This window comes from Cyanistes caeruleus, chromosome Z (genome assembly GCF_971803275.1).
Source record: "Cyanistes caeruleus chromosome Z, bCyaCae1.hap1.1, whole genome shotgun sequence".
NCBI classification, from domain to species: domain Eukaryota; kingdom Metazoa; phylum Chordata; class Aves; order Passeriformes; family Paridae; genus Cyanistes; species Cyanistes caeruleus.
In genome coordinates, this window is record NC_141732.1 from 60,565,769 (window position 1) to 60,591,594 (window position 25,826).

The 25,826-nt window shown below is 38.5% G+C and overlaps 1 protein-coding gene across 1 annotated transcript in view; it reads left to right on the forward strand.

Moving 5' to 3' along the window:
• The first annotated feature begins 1,248 nt into the window (after window positions 1-1,248).
• Window positions 1,249-25,826, forward strand: part of ADAMTS6 (ADAM metallopeptidase with thrombospondin type 1 motif 6) — a 147,446-nt gene continuing 122,868 nt past the window's right edge. The window contains exons 1-8 of the mRNA XM_086866614.1: window positions 1,249-1,366; window positions 1,690-1,836; window positions 6,927-7,294; window positions 8,224-8,372; window positions 15,740-15,908; window positions 21,276-21,493; window positions 22,022-22,105; window positions 22,592-22,737. Of these exons, the coding sequence (XP_086722740.1) occupies window positions 7,198-7,294; window positions 8,224-8,372; window positions 15,740-15,908; window positions 21,276-21,493; window positions 22,022-22,105; window positions 22,592-22,737 (863 nt within the window). The 5' untranslated portion in view covers window positions 1,249-1,366; window positions 1,690-1,836; window positions 6,927-7,197. The remainder of the gene's footprint in view (window positions 1,367-1,689; window positions 1,837-6,926; window positions 7,295-8,223; window positions 8,373-15,739; window positions 15,909-21,275; window positions 21,494-22,021; window positions 22,106-22,591; window positions 22,738-25,826) is intronic.

Here is a 25,826-nt window from a genome sequence, read left to right on the forward strand (position 1 = left end):
TAGCTCCGGTTTTCAATGCAGCGATACATTCTACGACTCCTCTAGCCATTGTTACATTAATTTGCCCGGCGACGGTAAAAAGATCTCTCAAGTAAGTGCTCACCGTGCTGTTTCCGAATGAATGGTGTCAGAGGTTACTAACTATTTAGTAAGTTGTGCCTATTTTGTTAGAGCTGCAGTTAAAATAAATTACCATACACGTGTATAAAATGTATTTGAACTATAGTAGTGCTTCATACTCAAATGTAATTGTGTAGAGTTTATTTGAAGCGATGAATGCCAGCCACGGCTCTGATTTCACCATCTCACAGGGCACAAAGCCAGCCCCTGCTGACCATCAGAGTCCTGCTGGCTGTTTGACTTTGCAGGCGGATCCTGCTCTTTCGATGCTTGGAGAAGTCCCGGAGTAGCTGTGCTCTTGGACCTTTCTCTGTAATCATTTCACAGTCCAGCCAGATATTAGAGATTCACCAGAAGATGCAATTACACCTACTACCTCCGGCTGGAGAGGAAAACCCGCACCCGCACCATTTGGGAAATACAGTTAGCAGAAGCTTGAAACCTTAGAACCTAGGTTTAGGAAGGATTTTTTTTCTCTCTCTCTTTTTTCGGCAATCGGAAATTAACTTGGTGTTTTAGAGGGCTAGTGGGAGTTCCAGCCAGCTCCCTCCGTGTGACCCTCTCGCCGGCACCGCTGGCTTCCCGGAGCAGGGGCGATTCGCAGGCCGCCAGCTGCCCGCTCCCACGAGCACTACCCTGCCCTGCCAGACGAGGAGGCGATGCCCCGGCCCCGGCCCCGGCCCCGGCCCCGGCCCCGGCCCCGGCCTGGCAGCAAATGAAACTGAAAGCGCTGTGCGGGCAGGGCCGGGACCCCGGCCCCGGCGCGATGCTGGCCGGGCTGCTGCCGGCCGCGCGGGCTTCAGACACCGCCTCCCCTCCGCCAGAAATGGTGTTTAAGAGGTTTCCTTTTATTAATGCCCGTAACGGGGAGCGCGACAAGCAGGGCGATGGCAACAGGGCGATGGCAACGGGGGGCCGCCCCAGCTCGCCGCACAGCGGCAGCGCCCGTGCCCGGCGCCTGCCACCGGCACCCCGTGTCTGCGGCCGCGGCTCCCCCGGGCGGGCCAGGCCGGGCTCCCCTCAGGCGGCTCCGGGCGAGGGTCCCGCCGCCTCCCCCGCTCCCGCTCCCCCGGCTGCGCCCCTGCCCCCCCCCGCCGCCACGTGACGGGCGCGCATGCGCGGCGTCCCGGGGCACATCTGCAGGCTGACGTCAGCGGGCCCCGCGCCGTCCCCCGGGCGAGGCTGCCAAGGCTCCCCCGCTGCCGCCGCGCTCGGCTTGGCCCGGCGCCGGCAGCCAGAGGAGGAGGTCTGGGGCTACTTCAACCAAACTTTCCTGAGTCCTTCCTGCTCTGCCTGCCTCCCCTCTGCTCCCCCTCTCTTTCCCCCTTTCTGTCTCCCGGTCCCCCCTCCCCCCCCAACTCAGATGATATTCACATGGTATTTTGCACAGAGGAGGCTGCTCAAGAGGAGGGCACCCACCCCCACCCCAATATAAGCCTGTTTTTCCCTCCTTCCTCCTCTCCCCCCCTTTTTTTGTTGGAAAGACAAAATGTGCAGGGTGATAGCTTGGGTGAATTGATGGCATCCTTCCTCCTGCCAAGCCAACCCGTTTTCTAAAAACCCCTTTAGGAAGGCTAGAGAAGTTTATTCTGTTGGAGAATATAACCCTGATGGTTGCTTGCACAGAGGGGAAAAGCAGAGAGGAATACGGGAATCGTCCTGTGCAATCTCTATTGTTTGAAACTTACTTTATATCAGAAATTGAAGATGAAAACGGTAAGGAAGATTTCACGCTATTCAATGAAACTTTTTGCTTTTCTTGTGTCCCGAATAATGCTGCGTTGGGGAGCGGGGAGAGATTTATATTGCATTAGGCGAGGTGCATTTGAAGTAATTTCAGAGAGAAACCTTGAGATGGGGGAAGGGGGTGCGAAGATTTTTCAACCGATAAGAGGTTTTAGGTTGATGAGGTACCATCTCGAATAGTGCACTTTTAAAAAGATTTTTTTATATACTTTGAATACTAAATCGTTGGTAGAAGCAGAAAAGAAAAAACCAAACCAAAACCAAACAACAGATGAAAACCAAAGCAGCCCCCAAACCCCAGCGACAACCCAAGGCTATTCCGGATTGCTGCTGAGCTGAGGAAGCCCCGCTCTCGGCCGTGCCGTGTCCGGCGGTATCCGCTGCCGCGGTCAGACAAGTGCACACTTTGTACCGGGGCTTGGAGGGTCGGCGCGGCCGCCGTCCCGCAGCGATGCTGGCGGGGATGTCGGGCTCTCGCTGGGCTCATCAGGAAGATGGAAGCGTGTGGTTTTGATTTACTTCGAGCCGCTTGGGATTTGCCAGACTCTTAACCCCGCCGACTCGTGTTTGTCGGTGTATGTCTGTCTCCGCAGTCGCCCAGGGTTCAAAGGGACTTTGTTTGGTGGGAGGAGGTAAGTGGGCTCTCGCTCCCTGGCGATGTGTGTGCGGATTTTGTCTTCGCTACTTTCTTTCATTGTTGTACAAGAGGGAAGGGAGAGAGAGGGAAAGAGTCAGACTCTTGTTTTTATTTGGGCTGCCGGTGCAACGCGTTTGGGCCAAACGCCAAGTGTCTGGGTCACACGCGTTTTATCCAAATAGATTCAGCGCTGCTGTCTGGAAATGGGCTGCTGAAAGTTAACTTTAGGATCAGCTCCACCACAGCAACCAGACTCTTCCCTTCAGTCTCTCTAGGGAGGACGGATTTTTTTTTTTTTTTTTTCCTTCTGATTTTTTTTTTTTTTTAGGGATGTGTGTCTGGCGACTTCCAGTTTTCTTCAGTACCAGTGTTTTTAACTCTCTGTGTGTGTGCAGACCTGATACAGATAATGTTTAACCGCGTGCGTAGCCGTGTATTTTCCTAGCCTGTTGACTTTTGGGGGGGTGGGTGTTGCTTTTTCGGTAGACGCAGTGACAGCTGCCCCCTCGGCACGGCCGGCCGGGAGCCTTGGGGCTGGCTGGGGGGGATTCATACGGCGGCAGCCCCGTCGTACGCCGGGGCCCACACGGCAGTAATTTTACTCCTAAAGCCTCGGCTTCTGGTTAATTCCCGGGGAGGAGGGTTCGGTCTTCTCCCTTTGTACGTGTCCCTCTCGCCGCCACTCCCGGCCCCCTTTCCTTTTCACCGAGCTCTTCCCGGCGCGGTCTGCGCGTCGCAGCTCTCGCCTGGGGAAGCTCCCGGGGGCAGGGCTAATCCCTGGCTTTTGAAGCCCTGCGAAGCTTTTCACGGCCAGCCGCGATACCTGTAATTGAATTTGTGTGATTGATGCCCGTCCCCCGCCCCATCCCCTCCCGCCGCCCTCCCCATTTCCTTAGCAACCACTCGTAGTGGCGGGCGGGCGCACGGCCGCCCCTGCCCGCGCCTCACCGCGGGTCCCGCCGCCCGCACAGCCCGGCCGCCGAGGGCGGGAAGGCGGCGGGGCCGAGCCGCTGGGGCGGGGGCGTGGAGGACAGCCCCCTGTCCCGCCCGCCGCAGCGGCGGGTCCCTTTCCCGGTCGTGGCTCTCTCTCCTCCACCCCGCCCCGCGGCGTAGCAGCCCTCTGGGCGCTGTGGTCCGGCGATGCGCGCCCTGTGTTTTCTGGCACCCCGGCCGCTGACGGGACACCCCGGCGCTGCCGCCGCCGAGCGCGTCGGAACCCATCGGTTCTGTGGTGGACGCCCCTGCTGTGGCGTTTGTCTTGGGACATCGGTCTCGGATGCTTCCCTGTCCTAAAACATGAGCTGCCTTCAGCTTAAGTGATGCCTTAGTTGCCCAAGGCACCTTTGTTTAGGTGGAGGCTCTCATGGTGACTTGCCTGAGCAGTTTGGCTAGTCACCTCCTCATCGTCCACTTTATCACGAAATGATGTAGGTTGAAGAGGACCTCTAAGGTCAATCAGTCCAACCTGTAACTGAACACTGCCCTGTCAACTAGGCCATGGTGCCAAGTGCCATGTGCAGGCTTTCCTTAAACACCTCCAGGGATTGTGACCACCCCTTTTCCGAGCACCCCATCCCAATGTCTAATCACTGTGAAGAAATTCTTCCTCGTGTCCAGCCTAAGCTACCCCTGCTGCAGCTTGAGGCTATGTCCTCTCCTGGGACAAGAGACTGACCGCCGCCCCCACCCCCCGGTACACTTTCAGGGAGCTGTAGAGAGCGGTAAGGTGATACCTGAGCTGTCTTTTCACCAAGCTAAGCACCCTCAGCTCCCTCAGCCTCCTCTCATAACACGGTCCAATAACTGTGCCTTTTTTCTCCTCGCTGTCACTAAGTAGGAACCTCATGACATCAGTGACAGGACCGCCACAGTTATCATCAGTGCCTTCAGAGAAATGCCAGTGCTAAGCAGCTGTTTTGTCATCAGAAATCATCTTGTACTATTCCTTTCCTGTTAGGCAGAACTCTTAAAGATAGACAGGATCTGTGGTTTTAGGTGGTGGTTGAGGACATGGAGCCACACCTACGTTTACCAGTGAGTGAATGTGTAGTTCACCACATGACACACTAGAAATTTCTTATTGTAAGCTTAGTGTTGACCAAATTTTGTATCTTAACAACAATCTATAGTGAAAAAAGGCTTCTACAGAAGGTGGAAATAAAACAAAAAGGGTATAGAGCCCAGACTTTGAGGTTCCTACCAAATGTCATACTTATTTTATCTTGAAGTTACTTGAGTGCTTGCTTTATCATTCACATCCATTACCACTCTTTTATTGGAAACATTAGTGTAGCTTCCTATGGTCAGCTTGTATCCATGGCAATAAATATTTTTGAAGAAGAGGCAAAAAATTCTGCTGAAACTTTCAGGGAGCTTGATATGAAAGGAGATTGGTCTTGTGTGAAGTTTGAAATGAGGGAGACCACTTCAGAGACCTCTGCAAGAACACTAAGCATGAGTGACTGTTTGACACTGTTGACCAACATATGGTTATGGTCCATCATTTGGGCTGTTGGTGGGTAAATAATAATAATAATAAAATAATGTTGCTAAATAATGGGTACTGTTAATTTATATGTTCTGAGCTATCTAGCTCCTTAGGTACTGCAGTTTCAGGAGATCTTAATGTTAGGATAACTTATCAGCCTAACAGGCTGAACATGAGCTCTGTGTTAGGATATTTTGGCTAAGTAGAAGCTGTAAGGCAATATTACCTCTATATATGGTGGTAACGAGCCATTACTGGTCTACAGTGCCCAGTTCTGCAGATGAAAAGGGATGCTGATGAATTGGAAACAGTTCAGAGAAAAACTGCAGAAGTATTCAGTCACGTGGAAACTGGATTATACTGAATGAGATAAACCAAATAGGTTGAGCTGCTTATCAGGAAGTGTCCAGAGGTGCTCATATCAGATTATAACTATGCACATAAGGAAAAGAAACCAGCTCATTAGCAAACAGGGATGAAGCAAGATTCAGTGACAAGAATTTGAAACTATACATTCCGAGACTAGAAATAAGGCACATTACTTACTGTACTAATGTAGCTGCAAGAGTATGGGGTTAATTATGTATCTTCAAAACTTGCAAAAATTCTAAGAACTGTAACTAAGTATTAGCTAGGAAATGAAGAGTCTACATAGCAATGCAAACAGAGAGCTTTTTTATTAATGTGCTTTGAGGCCTTGCCATATGTGAATGGTATCACAAAGTCTTCATGCTTCCTCAGGAAAAAAGTACTACTAAGCACAAAGCATGTTTGCAAAGTGTCTTAGTCTCTTTAGAAACCTGATTAAATACTGGGTGCTGTCTTGAAAAATTTTTTAAAAGGTCAGGTTAACCTCATTTGCGCATTAGTAATTAGATGGGTTTCAGATTGGTTGAGACATTTCCTAAATATTCATTGTAATATTGGTAAATAGGATTTGGATGATGTTGATTGTTTTTCTTCAGATTTTATGTTACAGCTCTTTATAAAACCTTCATAAATAATCCATTAGCTGTACCTGTCTTACCTGTCTGAATGAATGTTGTAAATCATTCCCAGGATTTATCTGGTGCGTGTGCAAGTGACTCTGTATGCCTGTAGAAATTGGTTTTTAAACAAGCTCCCCTTCTTAGGTGTTCTGTTTCTCCATTGTCTGCTTCAGCAGAGTTTGTGCACAGGTGTGCTGTGAGTGTTTAAGTGGACTTATGAGTACCAGCTGACACAACACATAGTTTGATATCCCATGATACTGGATTGACTGCGTGGATCCTCCATTTAATCCCTGGCTGTACCTAGAGCTGCATTTTACTATTGTTGCAATAGTGTTGTAAATGAAAAAAAAAAAAAATTGAACAACAAATATTTGAAATGTTAGAACGTGTATGATGAATAGCTTTAGATACTGAAATTTGTTCTTTAGTATTCTAACATGCAGCATTCCCATTTAAGTGAATGGGAATTCTGCCTGCATAAGCAGAACCCTGGTCTGAGTAATAACAAAATACACGCTTCAGAAATATCAGATAACTGTACTCTGGATTCCTTCCCAGGTTCTTCCTTTATCTACCACTATACTGAGACATGTTATTAAGAGTTGAAATCAATGAGTGCATAGCATTGATTATAGATGGAACAAGTCTGAACACAATATTTGAGCTACAAGAAACACTAAATAGGTGTAAGAATTCATAAAAATAACATGAAGTTGATAAATGCATCATAAGCTGTATGGATCTACTTTTCAATGTTAACGGTAACTCTTCTGTTCTTTTTTCTTTTTGTAAGATTGTGACCTTGGATGTGACTATAAAATTGATACTGAATATTATTCAAAATATCGCCCTGTGTAGTTCACTATCATGGCTTAGTATTTTGCAGCACAGATCTGTTTTAATAGAAAGAATTTGCCTTGACTCATATTCTTCTGTTTTTCAGGAAAAGAAATGGAGCAAATTCAGTAACTATCCAATCTAACATCTGTCTCATATCTTAAGGAATCTTACAAATACTTACTTGGAATTGAGAAAATGACTACAGTTATAGAAGAAAGTACCTGTCCAGAAAGTGGAACATCTTATAGTTAATTTGAAAGTAGTACAAAATAAATATACCTGTTATGGTGCGATTCTGGAGTGAAGTTAACCCTATAGCACACAGGTAGCTCTCCTAGGAGAAAGAAAAAAGAACTTTCTGTTTCTTCTAAATTATGGAAATTTTTTGGAAGACGTGGACATGGATTTTGAGCCTAGTCATGGTTTCATCGGAATTTCACAGTAACAACAGGCTTTCATACAGTTCTCAAGGTAGGGGTCTGATCTATGTAGCTGACAAGAAGCACGTATTTTTGCATTGTATTTGTGTAATATTTTCTAAACCATGTTTACATAATTCATGAGCTCATCTGGGCTCTGCTCTTAGTTTTATCATGATTAATTGTCATACAGATTAAATAACCTTGTTCTAATTTCTCTCTGTTGACTTTTAACTGTAGAAAAGCCTTAGAAATTAAATCTCATAAAACATACTTGATAGTATTTGAGAGACCTGCCATGATAAAATTAACATGCTTTTAGACTAGGAAGTAAGAATCTAATCTTGTTTTTACAATATAATCCTTTTCATTACTACTGTTTGTATTTTTACAAGTGGATTTTATATTGTCTTTGAATGCTATCACTGGGAAAAATATGCCCTTCTGTTAGCCCCAATTATTTACATATTTTTGGTAAATAGGAAAAGATAATGGCAGGTATTAAAAAACTTCCATATTTCCAGTGGTAAGCAAATTAATGGGAAACCAAACACATTTTCTTGACTTAGAAAGAAAACAATGTTTCATTTTATTTTGTAAAATGCTGCATCGTGCATTTACCTGAAGGTGACTTTTACTCATAAGAGTGATGAAATTTACCCAAAAATGGTCTATGTTTATGCTACTACTTGTTGTTTCCTGTTATATTTTCTTCTCTTCTATGCCCACTCCCTGGACTGTCTTACCTTGTGATTGATTACAAAGAGGAATTCCTGTCTTACCTTGAACACTACCAACTAACAATCCCAATAAGGGTTGATCAAAATGGAGCCTTCCTCAGCTTTACTGTGAAAAATCCTAAACCCTCAAGAAGGAGGAGGAGCACAGACCCTTATGACCAAGAACTGGCAGCATCTAAATTATTTTTTAAACTTTCTGCCTATGGCAAGCACTTTCATTTAAACCTGACTCTCAACACAGATTTGGTGTCCAGACATTTTACAGTAGAGTACTGGGGGAAAGATGGACCACAATGGAAGCATGATTTCTTAGACCACTGTCATTACACAGGATATTTGCAAGACCGACACAGTACAACTAAAGTGGCCTTAAGCAACTGCAATGGTCTGGTAAGTCCATATTACATGTTGTAGTATAATAGTGTGCTTGTCCCTTTTAAATTACAGATGAAGAATTAAACTGGATGTCTTTCAGTTTTTTGGGTCCCTGTACGAAGCAAGTAGAGAGGAAGGTGCAGAAAACCCCTAAAACCTGATCTAGGTCCTGGGAAAAAGTAGGTGTCAGTTTTTCAAGCTTAATATAAGTACTGAGACTCAATTCTAGCAGGCAACCTCTCTAGTGTCTGCACTAGGGTTGCAGGATTAGATCTGTGCTGAGATCTTCACAGCTATAAGAGCCTTCCAAGCTCAAGGGGCAGGGAGGAGCAAACAGTGGATCCTTCAGGATACTGAATCTCTCAGAGAGATGTTGATTGGACTGAACACCCACTGTCTTTGAGTATTTGGGTTTAAAAACAAAGTAAATAAAAGAAGATTAATTGCTTGGTGTAGACATCGTCATTGCTATAAATCCAAAACATAAAAAGTCTTTAGCAAGTAACAGCATCAGAAAGTAGTTATACAACTTTTTTACCAGAAAGATTTTGTTTACAAATTGTAAACTTTTATATTTAGAAGTAGAATTAGAAGTTTTTACCTAATTTATTCTCTTCTCTTACTGGTGATATTTTGATCACATTACAGTAGTATATGCATGGAAAAAGAAATTAGAAAATGAACGCAAAGAAGTAAAAAAACTCAAGTAACAAAATACTAAAATAGAAAGGCATGGCTATGAAACATTAAATCAAGAGCCAGTGTTTTCTCTAATAAAAATATGCATATATATCATGGTTTCTCATTCTGGTTTTTATTATGGTAGAATGCTGGTCAATCTTCTTGTTATGGATAGGCAGATCTAACTAATTACTGAGCTCAAAAAGAAAAAAAAAGATTACACAGACTTGTTAAAGTAATTCCCATTTGTCCTTGGAAGCGCTATGAATAGTGACATCCTCTTGGGAGGATGAAGCTGTTTCAGACATATATAGGTTGCATTAGACCCAACTACTTGTGATATGCCTGATACAGTCTAATTTAACATTTCAGAGAGTTCCTGAGGAAAAATATTTAATGGGGACTTCAGTGCTAAGTGAACACTTTGAAAAAAATGGAGTTAAATGATGTTCCATAGAGTGTGGTGTTACAGTTTGGTTCATGTAGACTTACAGCAGATAGGTGTGAATTTAGTGCAATTTTCATTTTGTTTGCAGTTACTATGTAATAGCTTTTTTTTTTCTGGTCACAGTTATTTAGGCTTCACAGCTAGAACACTCCATCCTTGCTTGATTTCTTTTCAGCTAAAAATATGATGGAGACCAAGTCCCTTCTTTTAGGACTCATTTATTTAAAAGAGACTGCATGCCTCTTTATGGTAATTGCTGCATGCTGATTGAAGCACAAAGTTGGTCCTCTTGGAGACTGCAGTAAGTGCCATGATGATCCTATTTCAGTTCCTCTTTGACCTTGGCTAAGGGACTGAGCCAAGAAATCCTGTCTTTGCCCTAGCTGAGTCTGGTTTTCATTACATAATAGGAAAATAAAGGTGGGATGAAGCACAAAAAAGCCTGTATTTTCCTATTGTCTTTGGCCATCTGTTGCTCCTTATGGCACTTGTTGTCTTCGAAAAAATGTACATGTCATGAGGAAGCAGATTTTTTTTTTTTTTGTCTGTGCTCAACACCCTGAGGTGACATTTAGCATGTTTTCCCTTTGCCCTCAGGCTGTCCATTCTGCTGGAGTGCAGCTGCCTGTGGTTCTAGGTGTCAGTAACTTTGTGTTTGTAAGTTAACTTCAATGTAGAGTGTTTCCCAGTTAAATCATCATCTTCAGTGGCTGTGGTTGTTGCCAGTTCTTGCATGTGTCTTTCAGGTGTCAAGGCAGCCTTAATCTAGTCTTTGGGCAAACAGGTTCTTCATGGTCATGCGTCTTTACTCGTGACTTCCCGTATCAGGTGTGCACTGCATCTCTTAGGAAGATTTGGTCACAAGCATGTGAGGCTCCTGTGCTGCTCCAGAAACATCAGCAGGGTGACACATGGCTGTATTTCAGAGGCATAAATCCTGCAGAGGGTGCAGCAGTAGTCTTGACTTTGTACCAACCTCTACTGTACAGAAACCCTTCTGTCATCCAGTGTTGGCAGTGCCTTCTAGAGCACAGTGCATGGGAGTTCCCACTTCAGTCAGATAAATGCATCATAAAGTTATTTTTAAATGATGATTCCTACTAACGAATGTTTTTTCATACAGCTGCTGGTTAGAACATGTTTAATAAAGCAATTGGCAGTGAATGTTTAAGACAATAATACTTGTTTTAGAGTTAGAAATAGCTCAGAATGCATTGTAATTAAGGCATTCATTGTATTTTCCAGTTTGATTGCTGGTCTGTAAGTGACTGCCAATCACATTCTAATAGTCCTTGATTAAGATCTGTATTAAAGGCAGTCATTGTAAGTTTAACTCTGAAACAGATAGTAAGTAATATTTAATAGTGAATGTTGCTCACAAACAAAAAGTATGCAGTATATTTACTCCAGTTGTCCTGTTAGGTTTCACTGTTGACAAATAGGTCAAATTTCTTCCCCTTATTGGATGTCTTGAGTTATTCTTATTAGTTATTCAGAGTGGTTATGTGAGAGCATGATTTAAATAACATATGTTGTGTGACTTTGAAGAACACTTTTTGAGATAAGTGTAAGGAGGGTTTTCTATCAGTTTCATTATAAAAAACCAGACAAGCAGTCAGTTCATTTCCCTATCACTGTTTCTTATTTCAGTCTTTCCCTCTATATTTCTCATTACCAAGTGCCCTAGAATTACAGGCTACTGCTTACTGAAGTTTCAGTCCAGCAGCTTCCATCTGATTATGCTATAAATTGTCTGAAGTTATGAGGAAAGCTCTATAATCCAGTGAGCATTCATGTGAGGAAATTGAAGGTCTTGTCTTCAGGGTTTCTGACTTCTAAATTCATGTTTACTGTAGTGGATGCTGCACTTGAGGATGGATTGCATGTTTGGCTCTATCATGAAAGAGCCTACAATAAGCAGCATTTTAGGGCCTTTGGATGTTTGGTACAAGGCAACCAGGCTGAGGCATTTCCTAAGCTAACTATTTCATGCTGAAGGAAAGAAGAAAAGAAATGATGATAGACTAGCTGAGGGGAGAAGAACTTTACCTCAGGGAAATGGAGTTTGACCAACTCTGAGAAGAGCAAATCTCAGAGAAGTTCTGGAGCCTTCAGTAATAAAATCAAGAAAAACCCCAATCTTTTTGCATTCTGATTCTTTGTCCTCTGCCAGATGTCAAAGCTCTTAACTGAGCGCTCAAACAGGTTTTGCATACTATCAAATTTTGTAATTTTTGGCTGAAAAAGTCAGTAGTAGGAACTATTTTGAGGCTACTGTGGTCCTAAGTAAATGGTTAATGTAAAACATGCAGTATTTCCATATATGTGAAGTTCATGCATTTTGTTATGTTTGTGCTGGACAGCACAGTTACCTCCATCCAAAGAGAAATGATAAGGAGAGCACAGGTGGGTGGCTTACTTTTTTCAGTGGGGAATTATTTTGCTGGAAGACTTAATGTTTGCTTCATTTATTCCTCAATACATATATCTATAAATTACTAATATTTTTCTTAAGAATTAGCTTATTTGAAAGCAAATTTTACTCTAAAGAATACATCCACTTTTATAGATCATCATTTACATATACTATGGTATTTTTGACTGTATGTGAAAGAATTCTGTATCAGTGACTTAAGGGCTATCTTTGGTACTGATATGTTTTTGTATAACATTAGTATTCAGGAAATTATGTATGAGCTGTCCCTATCCTGGTTTTAAGTTTTTGTTAGATTCCATGATGTGCTGTCTCAGGCCAGATCACTATTTTTTTCATCTTTGAGAGCACAGTAAGTTAATGCAGTCTTTTTCCTCAGTCATAAAATCATGGTGTATAGCCAGCTGTTGACGTACTGAGCAACACTGACACATTTTCAGAAGTTTGCATTACTAGTACTTTATATTAAAAATGGGTAAAGCATAAAGCCTAAAAAGATTCAAGGTGTTGAAAAATTGTGAAACTATAGTGCTGTGTGGAAAAGGCATGCACTTACTTGTCCCCCATAATTCAGTTTGCTTTTGCAACTGATGGATGTCCCCCATCTGAAGGAGGTTAAGGCCCTGGCTGGACAGCCTGACAGAAAAAGATTCTTTTTCACAAATTCAGGGGAACTCCATGTGGATTCACAGATTTGTCTGAGCATGTCAAACTGCTGGAACCAGACCTTGTATATGTTAGCATGAGTTGGCAGTCTATAGTGGAATTGGATAACACAGGACCTCAAACAATCTGTTTTAGATAATAATCTTGGGAATGTTCCTTGTAGTAACATTCTTGGTGCTTTCAGCTTGTTTCATATATCCATGGTATTATGTCAAAACCTTTTCTGGTCATTCTTATGTCTTAATGATGTTTATGATGCTTTGGAGCAGAAGTTTAATTTATGAACTGATAAAATACAATAGCAACACTTAGAAAAAAAGACAATTCATTTTAATGATTTAAATGGGCATTAGTTCAAACTCCTTTTTCAACTGGAGTTTTGTTTTCCTCAAATAGTGTATTATAAATCAAGTGTGGTATTTAGAATGTTGGTTTGGATATAATAGTGTACTTCCCACTATGTATTAATCAGGCATTGATTAACATTGAATACATAAACAATGCAAGTATCTCTAGCTGCATGAATTTTTGAATTCATGCTTGCCTTCACCAAGGTACTTTTTAGTTGCAGAATTTAGAGTGCTTCCTAAAAATCAGTGACTTTGCTGTTGAATCACTGTGATTCAAGAAGATCGCTTGCATCAGTTTAGCACTGGAAGAACAATTTTGTTTGCAACCAAAAATACTGTTAGACTTAAAATGGTATACCTATGCCAAGCTTATGGGAGGGGCATATGCAGGGTCAGGGTGTTTCCAGTGCTTACTGAATCACTTGTCTGACATCAGTGACTGAGCACACATATGTTTTCACTACCTGCTTGTAGATCTATGTTAAAATTTATTTTCAGTTCCTTAAATAAACATTATTAAAACATTTTTTCTTAAACAGCATAGCATTTGGGCAAATGAGGTCAGATATCAGCTAGGTATTGGAAAAAGTAATGATGCTCTCCTTATTGTTTTCACTGCTGGTACCTGAAGGAGCTGTGACCATTGTTTGCAGATATTCTTTAGTCATTTGCAGAAATATGCAATTTGTATAGAGAATTAGTGCTGCAATTAAGTGTTTATGCTTTCTGAATTGACTTAGTTCCGCTGAGGTAATCTCGCCACTTATAATTACCAGTTTCAGTAGCTGATATAATTATCTCATTCATGCTTAGACTTGCAAACATGGCTGGACTTGAGTACAGACAGGAAGGATGTATGCTCTGGAGGAATTTAAGCTGGGACCCACTCTGTCTCAGAGACAGTGCCACAGGTTGGATGGTACCTCTGTCTCCTCAGGCTTGGCATGAGTCAGACAGCCTGATGGTGTTGGCTAGAACCACTCCGCAGGACTCTCTTCCTGTGGGAACATAATACCAGAGCTTACAATGGCTCAGGATTCGCTTGAACCCAGATGTCTGACATCCAGACTGGATGCAGTCCAAACTGTCAAGGTTCTTTCTGCACATCTGGCAAGCTCCGTTACAATTTGGTTTACATTTTCAATACTATTTAAGCAGCAGTATACCAGTAAATGATTTATTTTCTAGTAAAATCTTAGACTTCAAGTAACAAGAAGGCATTGTAAGAGGAATTTGATACTGGCATCTTCCAGGTGAATTTAGACCCTGATGTTACCTTCTTAGGTAACCTTGAGTTAGTTATTAAGTTAGTAATGAAAAATACCACTGAAAATGAACACTTATTTTTGCATTCAGAATGTATGGAATGAATAGTTGAAAGCTGCAGTCTATTCATACATATATTTTCACGACTTATGATAGAGTTCTATTTGGAAAACACTTGTTTCTGACATATTACATGTATTACATTTATTTTGTAAGTTCTATCTCGTTGTTTCAGAAGTGAGTATATATATATATATATGAGTGCCTACTATAACAGTAGGCATTTTATGTACAAAACAGTAGAAGGACAAGAGCTTTGACCAAGAATATACAAAGACAAGCTCTGATCTTTGAAAACAGCTTTATGATTTTCAGAGCAGATACAGAGCAAGTGGTCTTATGGCTGATCATAGAAGTCTTAAAAAAAGATTCATGTGTAATACTTGTTTTACAGGTAAAAGGTGTGGTAGAAATTTGTGATTCATCAAATCAGGATACGAATGTAGAAGTTGCTACTTTCAGGCTTCTATCTGATAAATAGCTCTTCCCCGTGTAGAAAGTTTATACATTCAGAATTTTCTACATATGGGTATCAGATTTTTTTATTTAGCAAATACTGGTGTAGAAGTCTGTCAGAGCTTATTCCCCAATATTTCTATATCTGAAAGGATCCAAAACCTGGATTTGCTGCTAAAGCTCAGTTTTAATTGCTGAAGGTTCAGGAAATTGCATAGTTGGCCTGAAATCTCCCTTTTCTTCCATAAACCACTTCCTGTTTGGAAGAAACTGAGTTCACAAATGTGAAAGTTATGAGAATAGAATATCTACTATTCTGCACTGCAGCATGAAGAAAAAAAAATTCATTTGTTATGGAGAATGAGGTCTAGTGTACAGTCTGCAATAACTCTTATTTGCTAGATTTGTGGCAAGAGTTTTTATGGAATAAATGCTTTTTAGACAGTGGACTTAATATAAATAATTTGATTTCTATTAACTTGCTCAGTTTTGGGATTGTGTCTGGATGTAAAATAAAAATGGTTTCTTTGAATATGTGTTCTAAAGTTAATTCTTCATGGTGTTTGTCTTTGGTGAGTGGTTTGGCTTTAGGCATCTAGCAGTGTGACAACACAGAGGGATGGATATTGGACTTGCCATTAGAGCAAGGCCATTTTGGCTTGGTGTAATTTTTAATGGGTATGAATTATGTAGATTCACAACATCTCTCTGAAGAGATTATTTATAATATTCTGAGAATATCTCCTGCTTTTTTAACTGCATCTACAAAAAAAAACCCAGTGAAAGTACTCCACAAACAGGAGTCTGAGTGATATGTTTTATTTTTTCTCACTGTATTGTTTATAGGCACCTACCCTGCTCATACTAAAATCAGCAGAGGAGGGCTGGCTCATGCAGTGTTTTATGTGTTAGCTCCTAGCTGTGGACTTCTTCACAGAGAATGTCTTTTAGAGTTAAGTTTTGTGATAGTAGTTCCATATTGTCTGTTGTAAGCTTTTATTTTCTTATTTTCTTCTTTAAGCATGGAGTCATTGCTACAGAAGATGAAGAGTATTTTATTGAGCCTTTAAGAAATATAACAGAAGATTCTAGTAACTATAGTTACGAGAATGGTCATCCTCATGTTATATACAAAAAATCTACCATGCACCAGCAACACCTCTATGATCACAGTCACTGTGGAGTCTCAGGTAAACAAGAATGAGTGTCATTCCTTTTAAAAAATGATAGCTTGAGATGTATTTTAAGATCTTGCTTGTTTCATGTTTAAAACACAGTGTAGAATGTGGCTGTGAGAATCTTCCTTCTGGGTGACGTAATATCTTGCTGAAAAGTAGTTTTGATTTTTCTTTTTTTTCCGGATTCAGACTGAGATTATAGTGTATTTCAAAACCTAAGACAGCAGGAGCAAGCCTTAATTTTATGCTTATGTTGTGTATAGTGGTAGAAATGAGCACAGGCATCCTCAAAATGTGTATAAATGTACTTTATTCCCCAACAGGAATGCATGCTTGAGTGACAACATATTACAGCTCAATGTTTAGTATGTGTTCCATGTCATTTGGAGAAACTTGGTATGCAATAAATATGCCAGCATTATGATTGTCAATAGATTTGGAACTGAATCCACATCTTTCTTGTTTATGGAGGTTTATAGTGTTTTAGTCCTGTTTTTTGGTCCAGTTGGTTGACATTATTCCATTATAGTCAAATATGTGATTTAGATGTACATTATGGGCAGGATTATATAGTTTTAATGGAGAGATATTTTCTTTTTAACGTAGTTTTAACTTCTACAGCTATATGTTTTAGGTACTCTGATGTAACCCTTGATTAAGCCGAAAATTAACTTCTCAGTGACAGTGTGGAATAAATCTGACAAGTTCTTTTAGAGCAAAAAGTTAATTTTTAACATGCTAGAAAAATGTGCTAACCTTGTCAATTGTTTATATTTCAATAATAGTTTACTCTTAAAAGTTAAGTCCTAGGCAGTCGTATTCCATGAGATTCAGTGCACGGGGAAGACTGAAAATAACTAATCTTAAAATAAAATAATATCACTGTTTATTGATGTAACTTATTTTAGCTTCTTTTGAAGTTTAAAATGTTTAGTGGCACCAGCTGTCTAAGCTTACAATATAGATTTTCTGCAAGATCCCATTCTTGGGGGATAGCTTTTTCTTGAGTGTTTCAGTTAATTGTGTTTATGGAATGTCAGATTTCATGTATGTAACTTCTGTTTTAGTTTGAGAGCATTATTCAATATATGTGCTTCTAATATTGCAAAACAAGTGTCTTAAATGTTACTGCCTGCTAACTTATTGTAAAATAAGGGTACTGGTATATGTTCATTTTGATGGGAGAGCTGCCGCTTAAGCCTCTTGAAATAAATGGAAGGTTTCAAAATGTAGGAACAGGCAATTTTACCATTTTTACCATTTTACCAAAAAGAAAGGATATTGGCCTCTGCTGGATCTTGTCTTCTACTGTAGTGCTTGAAAGTCATTGTCCTCCAAGCCACGAAGCACAGGCAGCTACTTTTGTCAGCCTGTGTTCAGGTATATCTGTCACATACATGACATGGGCTCTCACATCGAAATGAGCATTTACCAGTACCCTTATTTTACAGTAAGTTAGCAGGCAGTAACATTTAAGAGACTTGTTTTGCAATATTAGAAGCACATATATTGGATAATGTTCTCAAGTTGATTAGAGCTGTATATCTTGCATGCAGTTTTTGTAAAACATGGTACAATATTTAGCATTTATTACTTTGTATAATTGACGGTACCTTTGTTAGTGGAAACTCCTGTGCACTCCCTGAGCTTTCATAGCCCAAAGTTCTTAATTATTGAAGTACTAAAGCACTGCTTTTTCACAAGCCAAAGATTATTATGATGCTCATTCATCTTTTCCTGTTGTTCTGTATACTATTTCCACTCTATTAAAATGTCTAAAAAAATTTACTCTCTGCCAAGACTGCAAGGTCTTGCTTTTCCAGATGACGTTCTGTTTTACCCTTGTGAGTACCAAAGCCTTTTAAACTCATTTTCTCAGCACTCTTGCAGCTTTGTCTTAAAGGGAAATGGCATACAAAGCATCCTGAAATATCTAAAAAAAATAATTATAATACTTAAAAAGTAAAGTCAAATATTAATTTTCCATTTCACAGCTTTCACGCTGAAAGATTAAGGCCAGGTATTCAGTGATGTTTAGGGAATTTTACATGTTTTGGAAGTTTTGAACAGTCCAATTTTATGTTTTAAAATGCAATTGTAAAAAAGCTGTAACTACCTTTTGGCAGTATGTGATTTATTTTGTCTGGAGACTGATTTTAACTTTACCTTCAGAATAATTTTCTTAGTATTATATGCAGGGAGGCATCTGCTTGAGTAACTGTGCCGCTATTCATTGTTTCTCAAGTTTCCCCTACTGTAACCTAGTTTATTTTGTACCTGTTCTCCATTAGGGAAATGGTCAGGATTTTGGTGTTGATAGAGTCAAGGGGAGTATAATTCCTGACCTTTCTGGGAAAAATTACAATAATAGAATGGAAAGTGGACTACAGAATTTGGTGAAAACACGATCAGAATTGACTGGGATGAGTAAGTAATGGGCTACTTCATAATCAGTGGTGTAGCTATTATGGTAGCTAATTATTATTTAATTATAGTAGTTAATACAAGAGCAAAATTGGAAAGGCATGGAGAATCAGATGAGAGCACAGGATAGATTTTAATAATATAAATTAGATTTTAAGCATTTAAACATAAAGATGTTAAAATGAAGCCTGTGGAATTTGTGTTTCAGGGATATATTGTCATCAATTAATTATGTTTTATTAAATAGAGCTGAAATCACTAAGGCCTTGCTAAGAAGTTTTCCACTGCCAAATTCCAATTGCTTCAATGGGTTTTGAGACCACTGGATTATCTTGAAAAATGCTGTATTTGAATAGGATTAAGAAACAACAAAAATGGGACATATGAAAGCTGCTGAGTGGCAGATTATTTCTGGATAGCTCTACTATTTTTTGATTGATGTAGTGGTTTCACTTGTGTCAGACTTTATTGTTGGTATATTCTAAAATGGAATAAAAGCTTGCTAGATGTATGAAATAATAGTGCTAAAATATATAGAAAAAAATGGCATAATGTTTTGCTCTGAAATATTGTTATAGCTGCATCTAATATAAGAAGTTTGCTATTGCATTTTAAGATATTTTTCTGTTTGTGCGTCTTTCTCTTGACCTTGACCACCACTCAGTATCTTCAACGACTGACTTAGGAAAACATGTGTCCAGTAGTTGTGAACTCCATGTCTACATGTGTTTGGATTTCTTTTCAGTTGCAGTTTAAAACCTAATGTCACCCTTTAGGAATAATTATTTTGGGGTCAGTTATGGTATTTTTTTCCGAGTTTTTGGGTTTTTTTCCCTTTCTATTTATTTTTATTTTTACCTTTTTTTACTTATTATTATGTTCAATGTTAATGGAGTTTAATTTTTTATTTTATAACTCATGAATTTGGTGAAAGAATGATGTGAGTTGTCAGATAACTATTTTCATTAAATAAACTGTAGATCTTTATTCACTTATGTATTTTAACATTTAAATAATTTAGGCACCATTATTTAGTGTTTTTTTTACAGAAAAGCAGCATAAGCTTTGATACATCCTGGAGTGCAAGGAATTTTTCCAGCTTTCTTATTTGAGGTCAACTGAAGCCTATGCTTTTTTTCTGATAAAATGAGAAATTGTTCTTGTGGAGTCTTCTGAGACCTTTGTTTGAAAGATAGTATGAAGACAATTCTGAAGAATCCTTTTTTTCCCCTCTTAAAGTTTTGTGCTTGAAAAAATAAGTTTTTAAATGTTTAGAATAATTTGCATTTTGAGTGAAAATTTTGAATTAATGTGGAAGCAGTACTGCCTTTCTTAAATACTTTTAGCACTCCAGGAGCGTCAGAAAACATCAGCATTTGTTATTTGAAAAAAAATGAATAATTAAAAAATTTAGTACAGTAGCTGTCAGAGAAAATTCCAGACATTCCTAAGTCACTGTTTAAGTGAGATGAAAATCTTTGAACAACTTATGCAACTGTGAGTTTTCTACAGTAGACGTGAAAAACAGGAGAAAGCTTAGTAGTCATTATATAATCCAAACTAGGCTTTAATACTTTGTACAGGGTTTTTTTAGAATGGATTATACCCTTTACAGAATAAGGACAATTTTGTTACTGGTGTTTTTATAACTACCAGGTTTATTTTAATTTTTTGACTTTTCTAAAATATGCACCCTTTAGAGCCAATACCGTAGCCTCAAAAATTATGAAACACTGCAACAGTGGGAATGCTGAAGGTTTGTATTCCTGGTTTTGACCTGAACATACATTCTTTGTGGTGTAGTTTTTCTCTTTGAAATCAGTGTGCTTAGTTGACTTGCATAAGCATTGTTTTTTTATGGGAGGTCCTATCTGTACTCATCCTTAGCTGACCCTGTTTTAGTAGAGGTAACAATGCATCTCAGAAATTGCTCACTTGAGCAGTCCTGTTCAGACAGCTATAAATGTGTCTATTAATGTTCTTGTGCTCATCTGTAAATACCAAGAATAACTTAAGATATTTTGAAATCCTACATAGATAAAACCAAACTAACAATATACTTTGCTAAACTTTGGCTTGAGATCTATGTTGGCTCTTGTGGAAAAGGGATATATGATAGACACTAAAAAACCTAAAAAATTGAATCCGTCCTTCCCTTCCTTTGTAGGGAAGGATGGATTCAATTTTGGCTTGAGGACAGGAATTAGAAGTCAAAGCCATCTTGTAATGTTTGTTTTGACGATAATTACAGCTCTTTGGATTTTTAATAATTTATTTTTTGCACACAAGAAATATTTTTCTACATATTTGCCTGAAAGAAAAACAAGAATCAACATATTTGAACAGAAATTTTTGTTGAAATTACTATGGCAATTATCCCATGTCAGACCATTTAAAACTTTCTATTACAGTTAATTCACAAGGTAGATAAAATATAATCTGATAGCTTTCTGAAGAGAAAAATTGATTCATTTTATGCTTGTAAGCTTGATTGCCTAAAAATTATAGACTTTTGCAGGAGGGAAAGAGCTTTTTAGTGTTTTGTGAGCATGTTTAATTCCTTAGAAAGTTTTTCTGACTTTACATTAGTTTTGAATTTTTGGTTTCTAGTATTTTTTTTCTTGTTCTTATTCTTAACATTCTGATGTGTTCTTGTGGTTAATTATAATGAATCCTTAATAGTAACATAAATATGCAAATTTAGATTTATTGGGAGAGGATTGTTGATTTATCATCCTAATTCAAATTTAAGGAGAGTTGAGATTATTGGCACTCAAAGTTGGCTTTCCATTGTATAAGTTATTTAAAAATATTTTAGAAAATAAATTTTTCTTCACATCGAGAAGGACTTCTTTGTTAGAACCTTGAAGATGGCAATCTCAGCATAAAAGAGCTGCATTTGAATGAGTTTTACTAGTGACTCCCTCTCAAGTATCTAATTGTTTTGGTTCCTAGAAGACCTCACAAGAAGCGGCAAGCCTTGGTGGATGAATGATGCGTCTGCTCTTCCAGCTTCGCTTCCAGTCAATGACACACAAAGTAGTCATAGTCGTCAGAAGAGATCTGTAAGCCTTGAACGGTTTGTGGAAACGCTGGTAGTAGCAGACAAAATGATGGTGGGATACCATGGTCGCAAAGACATTGAACACTACATTTTGAGTGTAATGAATATTGTAAGTTTCATCCTTCTCTGTGTTCCTGTCGATACGTGTGTACTGAAATGATAATGGACCTGGCAGGTGTTTATTTATTGCCATGAATAATGCTTTAATATGGGTACTAGCTTGCAGGAATGAATAGCTTAAATACTGAAAATCTTAGCATTTTGGGAAAAATGCAGTACTTTTTCTGTCAAGAGGTATGTTGTGATCACTTTTAAATTGTTGTCTTTAATTTTGAATTCAAATAATTACACTGAGATTATACAGTTGTGTTCTGCTTACATCACCACTCCAAATGCTTATTGTGCTGGATGAATTATGACGCAAGGTGTAAACAGTTTCAATTGAAAAGTGAGACTCAAAAGGTTTTTTTTTTAACTGAATGGTTATTTTTTGATCAAAAATTAACTTGTATTTAGGTGACAATGATACTTTACATTATGGAACTTCATGAGGAAATTGGATTAATTTTTAACCATTTAGGAAGCAAGTAGTGTTTCTTGTCTGACTTTGTGCCTTTTCTTATTTTCTGGAGGTCAGGTTGCCAAACTTTATCGTGATTCCAGTCTAGGAAACGTTGTGAATATTATAGTGACACGTTTGATTGTCCTCACTGAAGATCAGGTAAGAGCTGTTGTGCTAAGCTTTATACCTGTGAAATGCAAATTACATAATTGTATAATATAGAGTTATTTAATTATAGCTTGAAGTGGCTGCCTTACAAAACCTATCATGTAATTTTTCACTACTTTAATCAAGATGAAGCAGTTCAAGGGAATATTCCTCGTATATCATCTCAAAGATATGTATTCTTACTTCAGGTGACTATTATTACACCTTCGGGGATGTCATTTTTATTTTTAGATCTGTATTTCGATTTTTTTTTCTGTGTTGACAAAATGATTATTAAAGTTGGAGCAGAAAAAATGATGGTTCAGTAATACACAGCTGAACTTGGGGTCAGATTTTACAGAAATAAAATTTGGCAAGAAGATTTTATTCCTAGAAACCACTGCTTCTAATTATAGTCCCATTTTAGTTTTCAAAAGGCTTAACAACTGACCTTAGTAATTTGTTTGGAACATTTCTGGTATGCATGTTGTATTGCAGCCAAACTTGGAGATAAACCACCATGCAGACAAGTCCCTCGATAGCTTCTGTAAGTGGCAGAAATCCATTCTCTCCCACCAAAGTGATGGAAACACCATTCCAGAAAATGGGATTGCCCACCATGATAATGCGGTTCTTATTACTAGGTATGGTCAAGTATTGTGTTTATTTTATTTCTTGTAGCTTTCTTGTTCTTAGCATATATATGTCTAGAAGCTAGTTGCAAATAAATATATTTGGTAGGTAACCTTAAAAGGAGGGAAATTAATAGACAACTTGTCTTAAATATGTCATATTATTAAAGTTTGGATTAAGATTTTGGAAAAGTAAGCTCTGCAAATCACTTGCTTCTGCTGTTATTTTCACTTTGTAATTAACAATACAAAGTACTGTAGTAGAAAAGATGGATCCTATTGAACATTTTATACTTTAATAATTGGAAAGAATTCATAAGATCACAGAGAACAAAACAGAATGAAAAATGTTTTGTTAACCATGTAAAGTATTTTTGTAAGAATTTCAAGCCAGAACTTCAAGTAGTATAACAGTATTTCTCTGAAAACAGGTTCTTGCAGATTCCAGCCATATGAGACTCTGCTTTTTAGCTGGTTTGATTTATTATGCTTAATTAAGATGAGAACTGACAGTTTTAACAGGTAGTTTCAAAGCCTGAATATGTGCCCATTTGTTTGCTTCTATTTCAATTTTGCTGTGATAAATTCAACATAACCTGCACTGTAATCTTGTGATCCTGATAAAGGCATTCGTGTCTGTCCCTTTGCAATTTGGGGCAGGCAACTGTACTTTGATAAGAACTAAGTCTCACTATTGTTTAAGGACACTGTTTATTCTTTTTTGTTTTGTTTAAGTAGCAACAGGTGTAGCAGCTCTAATTTGGATTAGGATTTGTTAATTATGATTTCTGCTTTCCAGGGCAAATTCTGTATTGCTCTATCTGTAACCTATTTTGGAATCATTGCATTCACTGCAGAAAAATTGAAATATTGATTAAAATAATGCATCTTTAATATAATTTTGCATAAAATTTGTGTAAGTTTCTCTGTTTTCCTGAGGGAGGTGGTGTTTTCTCTTGGTTTTGTTTTTCATAATGAACAGATATTTTTGAGTGGAAATAGAAGCTAGTGGATCACTTGCATGTATTTTGTATTCATATTTCAGAAATAATTGTTATGTATGATCTTAAATACTGCATAGTAAAAATTTGAGTGACTATGCTAGAATCCTAGTGTGACTCAGAAAGCTTTTAGATTTCAAGAAATGTAAAAAAAGCAATTAAACTCTAATACAAATAAATTGAATGAAATGAAAAATAAAATAGTTGCATTCTTAGCTCTTAATTTTTCACAAAGACTTGTATTTGTGATCAGTTTTGTAATTCCTTCGCTAGGACTTTTGAAGTGGAATATATGTTTACAGCTCTGCTTAACATGAAACTTTTACTGGTATAATTTAGACAAGTGAAAAAGTGTAATCCATGGGTTGTGTGGTTGTGTCAGCTGAAGCTCCTCAATACACAAATGCTTAAGTTGTATTGGCAACTCTGTAATTTAACAGCTTACTGATCTGACACTTTGTTGGCATTATTCTGACACTAAAAATCACAGTTGTTTTTTTTCACAGCTGTGCTTTAACGTGTTTTATTACTGTCTATTCTGTACTGGCTTTCCTGATGTGGTAGGAAGTTCCAGTGGGATGTTCCCATTGTAGTTCTGAATAGTTCTGTGTTTCCAGATAAAACCTTAAGCCAGTGTTAACTTACAGGTCTCTAACTGTAAAAGGAGCAAGTTTTGAGAGAACATGAATAATACCTATCCAAAATTACATTTTTTCATCAAAAACCAATAAATACTGAAAACTTATTTTTTACTCTTCATTATGGGGTCTATAATTATCTAAGTACATAGTGTATGTATGCCATCTTGTAAGAATGTAAGAATTCTTGTAAGAATTTTATAACTTCCTAGTTTTCTTCTAAGAAGTTTACATCTCTAATAATATACCTGTATTTTAAATCAACAAAGTGCCTCAGTGTTGTATCTGCAGGCTAGTAACACCTACCTCTATAGAGTTAATTTATATATGCTTTCACAACAAAATGCTTCTAATAATTTATTTATATAATAATTGTAATTCCTTAAAATAATCACAAAGGCTGCACTAATCAATTTGAGTTGATAAATCAAGCTTTTACTGAAACTGCTAGCTATCCTGGCTGTTACTAATAAAATGAATCAGCTTATGTGAAGAATAGATCTTTTTTGCATTGGAATGAGTAAAGAAAAATTTATATTAATATATATAAATGTGTAAATCCACTAACTTGAGTAATTCTAAATTAATTACTGAAATGACGATATACTTGATTTCATTCTGTTGTAAATCTTTCACTTGATGAACCAGATTTAAGGCATATATGTGAAAGAAGGATATAGCTATGGCTCTTTAAACTCATAATGTATTGGAGAGGTCTTTAATAACCATGTATATCCAAAGGAATTTGAGCCTATACTACCAAATATTAGAATACTTTTTAGCCACTCCAGTAGTATTTTGAAAGCAGTTTCCTGAATGTGTCCCACTGATGCTGCTCTGCTTTGTACGGAGTAATTACATTTTTATTGACTTTGACACTGGAATCAATTTTTGCTCATTGTGTGTATTTCTATTTTATGGAAAATAGGAAAGTTTCAGTTCAACATTATGAATAGTTTTGTGTTGATTAAAACCAGATTTTTCAGTAAGTAATTTGATGTATTTAAAAATATTACAGAGTCCTAGCTAAGTATTTAAAGTTTGCAACTACAACAGTCTTTATCTGAAATGTGGGGCAAAGGTTATAAGAAAATGAGTCATTATCTTCAACTGTGTAGATGCAGATAGCACTTTAGCTTTTCCTTGCTACCTCTTCATGCTGCTTTCAAAGATGGCATGGTCTGATCTGGGAAAAACAGTATTAAGGCTGCACATTCTCTAGGGGTGTCTGCTTCACCAATGCAGACAGACTTCTGTATCCTAAACACACTGTATGCTAAAACCAGGTAGCCTCACTGGAGTGGAGGTATGTCAAAATTGATCTCTTAAGCCCCACAGAGGCGTTGCCATGCCTACTAAGCCACCAGTCTTTGGACAAGAGCCTGCCTGTGTTTGGTGTGCCTGGTGTATGGGCCTGTCTGGTCGTGGTCCTGCAGCCACCCTGCAGTCTGCTAAGTGGGTA